A 9,837-nucleotide genomic window follows, 5' to 3' on the forward strand; every position below is an offset into this window, starting at 1 on the left:
ATTGGATTATAATTAAATCCCTGTATCCTCTGTAGCCTAATACAGCGATCCCAATTGATTGTTAGTATTTAGTTGAATTGGTGTTACATAATTTAATAAAGTTTTAAGCTTGTTAAACCTGGGTGTAGAGATGGTTTATAGTGGGTACTGTAGCTTCAGTGACAGCAATGTCCCTGCAAGACCATCCAGAATTCTAGGTAAATATGCCTCAACGTGCTGACTGACTTAACCGGATCTTTACACCTATTATCCTGCGCTAACAGTAGGTAAATGCTGGTATTTCACAGTGGAGGATAATAAGATGAGATTGAGTATGTCGTTGAAAAGAGGAGCTGCTAACCCATGTTCGTTTCGTTTTATTTTTTCCTATTCTTTTCAGCAAACTCTTTCATTTGTAAACAGTTATACATTATGTACCATAAAAATTACTAGTCCGCCATCTTATACGATCCGCCATCTTGTATGGTTCACTATTTTGAATTTAGAATTACGTTATTCAGCTCACAATGCAATGCCAACTAACGATCAAACTAAATGTGTATCCAAAATTTAAACTGATTTACAATTCAGCTGCCAATTCGATCGGAACAAACATAAATCTTGTGAGTTTAATGAAAGTATGTAAAAAAGAACAGATCCTAGTGCCATCACATATGTAACGGATTTGTATTGTTCTTGTTCAATGTACTGTCTCTCTTTTACTTTATGGCACTAGCTTTCTTACTTTATGGTTGTAATACAAATCATAGAAACCAGTTGCGTACTACTACCACTGTAGGAGGTATACACGACTACGTATTGAAATTGTTGGGTGCATTGTTCGTACGGAACGGCATCTTAGTAGATTTGTGACATCTTTTAAGCCTATTTATAAATGTTTATGAAAACTTTACTCAACTGTACTTTACTGCAGTGAAGTGTCTATATGTAATATTTTATGATTACAATACATGGAAGAGATAACATTTAAAGAATTTACTAAATTGATCATATTGCAGTACATTGGTAGTTTAATCATTACAAGCATACAAAAGTCATCAAATATGTGCTCTTTATAATACTGTCACAAACTAGCAACATGTACCAGTTTCGCACGTATACAATTGTTATAGAAATCTATTTTATTTATTAGATTAATGTTACGAATATAACAACGCCGCAAGTAAAAACTAGTACTCACTAAATATAAAATAGTCTTAAACATCATAATAAAAAGTTCAAGCTCTTTCCAATAAAACTTGAAAAAGAATTGAAGATATCTGAAAACTGCAGTTTATCTCAAGAAATTTGCTCTTACCGCATCCCTTTTAATTAGTTAGATATCTGCGTTAGATAGATGGCGTTGTTTTGTAGCGCCATCTAGTAGAGTTTTCGCGCACCAGTACATACCATAGAAACAGATTAAGTACCTCAAGTAATGAAGAGATGGCGCTGTAAACGTTTCTGTACAATTAAAACGAGTCGAAGAAAGCCTATTCAGAGGAGAATAAATATATATATTTCCAATACTACTTTTACTCCCCGTTATACGCGAATTTCACATAAGTAATACATTTATAATATAATTCTTAGAAATGTATATTAAATAGATAATTGACAACAGCGTATTTTTAAATTACTTAAGAGCTTAATACCGAGCATGCGCACGCCGCATCCCTTCACAGATGTAACTACATATTTCATAGTTAAAGTCGTTTTATAACGCCATCTAGTAGAGTTATGACATAACAATAACAGTCCATAGCAATGCTCATAACTTTATCAGGTGGCGCCTATGAAGCTTTTGTTAGGATTTAAACCAGTCGGATAATTTCTGAACTGAAAGGAAAAACTATTTTCCACATTATATTCAATGATGTATGATGTGTATTTAACAAAAATGTATTAGTTTATAAGAAGAATAACTGTAACTACTTAAATTGGTGTCAATAAAATATATTATATTATATTATTCAAATTCCGTTGTAAACGAACATTAATCTTGAAACACACTTCAAAATGTGTTTCATTACATACATATTTAATGGCTGCTTTGTTTCAGACAATAGAAATAAAAATTTATTCATGTAGAATTTCAGCTGCCGCTTTTGAACGTGTAGTTTTTTGTATTATTTTTTTTCCCTATCGTCCAGTTCTGTATAGATTCAAATGCGAAGAACTAAAGAAACTCAACTGAATATCTTCTTTTTTTTAAGCCATTTTATTTTCATTGTGTACCTATGTAGGTGTCTACATTAAATGAAAATCCTGTGCATAAACAACTATCACCGCGCGAGTTTGTCACACATAAACACACTTTGTCTGGCGCCGCCATCTTGTTGGAATTTGACAGCTACATAGAACGCCGGGCATGCGCGCACCGCAGCGCAACCCTTTCACAGTAATCGATATTTATTACATATAGATAGAGGGTTATGTTGTAACGCCATCCTGTAGAGATCTGAACGTACCACCAACATCCCCATAGCTAGTATCTTAAAACGCTATTATATTTTCAATGAGATTACAACATGTCGGATATTTTTTCCAATAGAGGAGAAAAAATACTCCCAATATTATATTCATCCCCTGTTATACACAAATATTTATTTGACAATGCATTTCTAAAATTATATTTATTGAAAATGTAATTAACTATACCTAAACCAGTCTGTGTATTTTTTTCTGATAGACAATTTACTTATATATGTATCTTTGTCTTACAACGCCATCTTGTAGATTATTGCGCAATAGAACTCCGGGCATGCGCGCACTGCACCCCTGTCACGTTGGCCGTTTATAATTTAAATAAGTAGCATGTTGTCAAGTTCGGAACGTACCAGTAACGTTGGGGACGTTACTGGTACGATACGAATTACCTTAAAACTTTACCAGATGGCGCTATGACGTTTTTAATCGGATTTAAACAAGTCGAATAATTTTCGAACAAATATTACCGATACTATATTAATAATTGGTTATACTTGAATATTAAGAAAAATATTCAGTTTTAAAATTATGTTTCTTACAAATGTATATTAACTATGTAAGATAGGTATCTAATATTGTCTAGCGCTGCCATCTTGTCGAATTTTGACAGCTACATACAACGCCAGGCATGCGCACACCATCCCTTTCGCAGTGATCGATACCTATTAGATATAGATAGATAGTGTTATTTTATACCGCCATCTTGTAGAGTTCTGAACGTACCACCAAGATTATTATATTTTCAATGAGATTTAAACATTGCGGATATTTTTCCAATACAGGAGAAAAAGTATTCCAAATATTATATTCAAAGTGCAAATCAAAGTCTTTGTATTTTTTGCGATAAACACTTTACTTATATATGTATCTTTGTCTTACAACGCCATCTTGTAGTTCATTGTGCGATAGAACGCCGAGCATGCGCGCACTGCACCCCTATCACGTTGGCCGATTCTTATTTAAATAAATAGCATTTTATACAGTTTTGAACGTACCAGTATTGTCCTCATACCTAGTACCGTATAACTTTACCAGATGGCGCTATGACGTTTTAGTTGGATTTAAACCAGTCGGATAATTTCCGAACAAACATTCCCAATACTATATTCATATTCCGTTGTACACAAATAATAATGTTTATTCACACTTTTAAATTTGTGTTTGTTACAAATGTATATTAACTATGTAGTTAATGCTCTTTTTAAATAATACACTTCTCAATATAGATAGGTATCTAACATTGTCTTGCACCGCCATCTTGTCCAATTCTGACAGCTGCATAGAACGCCGGGCATGCGCACACCGCAAGGCATTCCTTTCCCAGTAATCAATAATTCGATACTTATTAGATATAGATAGGTAGTGTTATTTTATACCGCCATCTTGTAGAGTTCTGAACGTACCACCAATATCCCCATAGCAAGTACAATAAAATTTTAATAGATGGCTCTACGATATTTATGATGGGATTTAAACCAGTCCATTCAAGTGAAGTGAAAACAGAGGCGAATATTTTCTACTATTCATATTTCATATATTCATCTTCCTTTATAATTTTAATAAAATTTCTATTTAAACATAAATTTATAAAATTGAGTTTCTTAGAAATTTATACTCGTTAAACTTAATTAACGACCGCGTGACATTATTTTTTTTTACTATAACACTTATATAGAAAGGAAAGAAGGCAAGATGGCGGTGCAGGACAGCACCGCCATCTTGTCGAGTTTTGTTAGATGGAATGTCGGGCATGCGCACACCGCATTTGTTCGCTGTGGTCGACACTTATTTAGACGCCATCTAGATTTCTGAACCTACCACTAATAAATACAACACAATTCTAACAGATGGCGCTTTCGACTTATATATACCAGTGGGATAAAATATGAAAATATTTGTTAATGACAGAAATTTAAAAATATATATAATACTATATCCTCTATATGATTTTCTTCGGACAATATTATTTAGATTATTCATTATTAGGTAAAATTATTTTCTACCGCCATCTAGTATAGTTTTAAAGTACCAGTATATCTTAGTTCTTTATAAAAAAAAAGGTGGCGATGTAAAGGTTTCATCGTAATGTTGTAATTAAAAGTTCATTCTGAGAATAAAGAAATTTATATTGGACGACTGCGTTTTCTTGAAAATATAGATTTTTCGAGTACCGAAGCACATGAAAACGACGGTGGCCTTATTTTTTTTTTAATGCGTTTTATCCTAGACATACGTAAAAAGAGTGAGTCATTTAGTTGAGAGACTGGGAATGTGTATTTTATAGTCGGTCTACGATTTAACGTGTTGACCAGGCGGGGTGGAGAAAGTGGTGGGGGGTTAAAAAGGCCGCTTTACATGAATAGTTTCCTTTGTATATCTTACTAAGTTTAATCGCCTTCGGCGCTGAGAAAGTCATATTAAGAGACTAGTGCATTTTCATTATCGGGATAATAAAAAGCAAATTCTATAATGGTTTGTGTAAACCGAGGTATAATATATTATAACTTCAGATAAAGAAATCTAATCTATCTCAATTATAAACTGAAATTATTTTGATTTTTCTTTTATTGTTGCGTGCACTTTTATTGTAGGTACCAATGTAATTTAAGAAAAATCCAGTCAATACCAGCGGTTCTTGAACTCTGTTTATGATTATTTTGTAGTGTTTTTTTTCTGTTTTCTTATTGTGACAATGAAAATGTGCAGAAAAAAGTGCAGAATCTCTTGTTCCGATGTCTATACCAATGATGTACATAAAACTATCGCACGACGGATGTATGATATCGCTGTTCCGTTAGCGTACGATAAGAGAACATTTAGGCCTCTAGCCTGAGAGTAAACGAACCCATTATATTAGTATATCAATGGACTTACGACACGACTTGATAACCTTACGACCATCCGCCAAATATCGTTACCAACTGTCAAAATATTAAAATCAGTCATTAACCAGTGTAAACTTATCAGACAGGTCATTATGCCAAAAAATCTTATCTTTTTTATATTAATTAATTATTTACACAGGTGTTAAGATATTGCTTGTTCTAAAATACATTCACACTTATGCAATATTTTAATTCACACATTTTTTACTTGTACTTTTACTAGCGTATGAATGAATCTAATAATACCTCTTGTAAAAGTTTGAGTGACAACCCTACAACTAACCCGTACGCTGCACTTCGAGCAATAGTCTATGCTAAAGCTCTATACACACAGACGCCAGCAAATCACAAAATTGTTCTCAACTAAAAAGTTGTGTGAAAACTTACCTGGGGTCGTCCGTCATTGCTGTAACATGGGGCTAGTCCGGTTCGTGGTGTATGGTAGTAATCCTGTGCCGCGATATACGCGGCTATCATTAGTATGCAGTATATATACAAAAAGGGCCGCGCCATTTTGGTGGAGCGCCCGAACCCACGTTCAACGCGGCTGCTTGCCCGGCGAGCACTGACGCCAGGCCTGTTTCACAATACCTAGCCAAAGACCAGACACCTCCATAAGGCAGACTTTATATACATTTCACCTCTGTGAGGACAAAAACTGTTTGATATTTGATCGTTTATTTTAAGATCCATTTATTTTATGAGTTTCTATTACGAGTAATTAAAAATTCTTTATTAATTATGTAAAATCAGATAGTTACTTTATGAATAGTGATAAGATAAGTTGTGAAGGACAATTATTATTACAGTTTTTACTTAATTAAGATGATTATGAACGGAACCAATAAATATGAACTGATTAATATAAAAAGTTAGAAAAACTTTATATAACAATACACTAGTTACTTTATTTATACATGTAACATAGCTCTGTAAGGTAATATAAAATTTAGTAGATCTGAATAACAGTTTTAACCAAATAAATAACAATGACTATAGCTAATTTCAATAATTCATATATATACAAACATACCTGCATAAACCTAAACCCAGCCCATACCTATAGTAACAAATAATATGTTACTGCTTATGTGCTATATTCATCAAATATTTTTATGAGGTAAATAAACAAAATCTCTGTACCATTAATTATAATATAGAGTTTAAAATATAGCTAAATCAATTAAATACATAAATATAAAAAAAGAGAACATCATAAGCTTGTATAGGTACAACACACAAACATACAAACGTGTGTTTTGTCTTCTTTTCATTTAGTCTATGAATATCTTCTCAGCTTAGAGAACGCGGCCTCATAATGCCGACCGCTTTTTTGTGAACAGATCTGAAAGGTCTGCGCTTTTGTTTCTGTCAGAATGCCACCATGTGGTATAGGTTTGAAAAAGAATTCGGCGAACCGAATAAACCTACGCGTCTTTTGCAACATTTCAAGTATTAAATGGAAATATTTTTATAACTACTCAAACTTAGATGAAGTTTGAGAAGATATAAAACATTTCCAACTATAACATTTTAGATATTGCCTACTAGTCTTTGACGGCGGGTCTGTATCGCTCCCAGGCTTTGTCCCGAAATTTAGCTGAGCTCGCTAAGTGCATTAGGTCATGCAGCCTTGCTATCTCGTTTACACTCGTATTCTTCATCCCTCTTGTCCTAGGGCTTGCTCTGCCTGGGAGAGCGGTGCATCTGCGCCTGTCCGATACCCAGGGTAATCTGGTGATATGCAAAATACATACATAGGTATATGCAATTAATGCTAGCTTTATTGATTGTACATCGAACCAGGACTAATTAAATTAATGGAAGCTGTATCCATTTTCACAAACAAAGATGAATTATCCTACTGTCTGCACTCACCTTTGTTCCAACAGCATTACCGACTCGTTTAATAAAAATTTGTACGGTATTGTGGACGGAAAAAGTAGCTCCTCTCTTTTTCTTTTATTTGTTTTATAGCTTTTTAATAAAAATGTGTATACTAGTTTATTTTTTATGGTAATTGTAACATTTTATTACCACAATAAATAACGTTCCTGGACTTTTAGACTTTTTCTTTAAAGAAAAATTAAGTTAGTAAAACCTTGAAGAGAGACAATAGATATGAAAAGAGGTGTTTCTCAGTCTCGAAATGTTAAGACATAATCTAAGAATATGGAAAAAATAAATATTAGAATAATCTTCGCTAAATTGTGTGTTACAAACTATTCACCTTTGTATGCAATACCAATTTATTCATTGTGATAGAATTTGCAGACTCGGACTAACCTTAACTTTTGCACAGTTAAAGAAGACTTACGAACTTAGTAACAATGAGAATAACTTCTTAGAGTCTCTTGAGAACTTTATAAATCTTATTTCTTTTTCTATGTGACTTCAACGGCAAATATAAAGTACCATCTATTTGAAAGTGACCGTTGCCAACATAAACGGCTCTACAAGTCTACTCGTCGTCTCCCATTGCAATTGTTGTCTATTTTGTCACAAAATTCTAATAAACTAAATCTCATATACGTATTCAAGACAAAGAAACTGATAGGCATGTGTTGAGGTTTTATAGTAAACTAACTATTGCCACATGGCATTGAATTTAAATTAAAGGATCGAGCGACTTTATATTAAACCAGAAGGTTAGAATATGCAATACTTTTAACTATTATTTCTTACTTTAAACAGATCGAAACTTAAAGTTTTTTGATTGTGTAAAAACTATAACTGTTTTGTAGTTCATACATAAATTCGGAATTTCAGTCTATTTAAAATAAAAAAACGTTCTAACTGCGCTATATAACAAAACCAAAGCTAACTTTCTTACCTATCATTTCTTTAATACTGATCGCCAACGTATATCATAACGGCAGCCCCAAAATATGATTATTTATTCGAATAAATGTCTAGGTATATGCAAAACTACTAATGAGAAACCTTTTTTTATCAAAGTAATCAACAAAGTAAGTTCGGAATAAAGTCCTCTATTTTGATATATCCAATTACATCATCAAAAGAATGTATTTTATAAACAAGCATCCTTTTTATTTATAACGTATACAGATTATGTCATCTCATCATGTACATATGTTGGACAACTGTCTGGGGGCACTCCCTCGTCTCATGTGTATACCTACAGTTAATACCTATTATACAGGAGTGAATTTATGTTCGTCAATGTGTGCGTGCGAGACAGGATGGTTGTGGAAGTCTGGGAGGGTTGGTTTCCAGAGAAACTAACACTAATCAATATTGGCTGCTGTGCGTTATACAGTTTTATTACCTATAGATAGTTTGTATCGGGGATGCTGTGAAGCATTTGCATTTCCCCATCTATGATACCTATTCATTTATAAACTGTTGTTAGTGCTTTAAACACTTTTTCTCTCAGTGTACCTAACATTATTGTTTGTAAACAAGTTTTTAAGTTAAATGGTGACATTGTATTGTATACAATTCACTGAAATTCAAATTAACTTATTTGAATTGGATTGTATTAATTTATTACTGATTTAATATTATGGCATTTCATTTAGCCTATTCATTTTACAAATAAGTAATAACAATATTAACTAAATATTCATTAGATATTTTTTAAAATATTTAATTTAACGAATCCGTTAAAATGCATTTTTTTAAAACGATTTTACTGGTCAGACTACTTACTATACCCACCACATTATTTCCGATGGTCTTCCCATATTTCTGTATAATAGAAATATATGTATTCATGAGTACGTCTGTTTGTTTTGGTTTAAGTGTATTTCAGTATATATATATATATATATACACTCGTCTAATCCATAACACGAACACTGCTTAGATTAACACTAGATATTGTTATGTGAGTTGAAGATTTAATTTTAAAATGCACTTTTGTTTATGTAATACCTACTAATGTGTTTCTGTAACGAAATATGAAATTCGTATCTTGTGATGAGAGATAAATAAACGGGAACTGCTTTTGTAAGAGCATGTGATAACGAAGGTCAAAGAACTCCATGTCATGTAGATAACGCTTATTTTAATCCCAGTTTTATAGAGCAACCTAATTAGTTTGTTGACACAATGACACGAGAGAATTTATTATTTCCTATAAGTATCGTGAAATACTGTTGCTTGTGAAATGGTGAAGACATTCTCCAAAAGTCATCGGCGTTGTTATCTGCGTTGTAGCCGTCATCAAGCAGCTTGCTTAGCAAGATGTGTTTGGGTTTTCTTTAATGGAATGGTGCTCTCGCCTGCGCTAACGGTATCCGCTGGCGGGGCACCAGTGGAGGGTCCTAAGATGTCTATAAGGTTACATCCGTTCCGGTTAGTCCGTCGTAGCAAATCCACTAGGTATTTAACATGATGGTTTCCAGAAACCACGTGGAGGTCAACCTGACCAGCCATGGGGTTGTTAATCCAAATTACTAACAATCCCCTTTCTCCCAGGCTGGTGATTACTGCTGGCATTACATACATGATATCGTGA

The 9,837-nt window shown here is 33.3% G+C and overlaps 1 protein-coding gene across 1 annotated transcript in view; it reads right to left on the reverse strand.

The window, feature by feature from the left end:
- The window catches only part of LOC131849189 (laminin subunit gamma-1), a 31,376-nt gene extending 25,469 nt beyond the window's left edge, over window positions 1–5,907 (reverse strand). The window contains exon 1 of the mRNA XM_059199194.1: window positions 5,742–5,907. Within this exon, the coding sequence (XP_059055177.1) occupies window positions 5,742–5,867 (126 nt within the window). The 5' untranslated portion in view covers window positions 5,868–5,907. The remainder of the gene's footprint in view (window positions 1–5,741) is intronic.
- Between the last annotated feature and the right edge of the window lie 3,930 nt (window positions 5,908–9,837).

The sequence above is a fragment of the Achroia grisella genome, unplaced genomic scaffold (assembly GCF_030625045.1).
Source record: "Achroia grisella isolate CSIRO2021 unplaced genomic scaffold, CSIRO_AGI_Agris_v1 utg640, whole genome shotgun sequence".
Lineage (NCBI taxonomy): Eukaryota > Metazoa > Arthropoda > Insecta > Lepidoptera > Pyralidae > Achroia > Achroia grisella.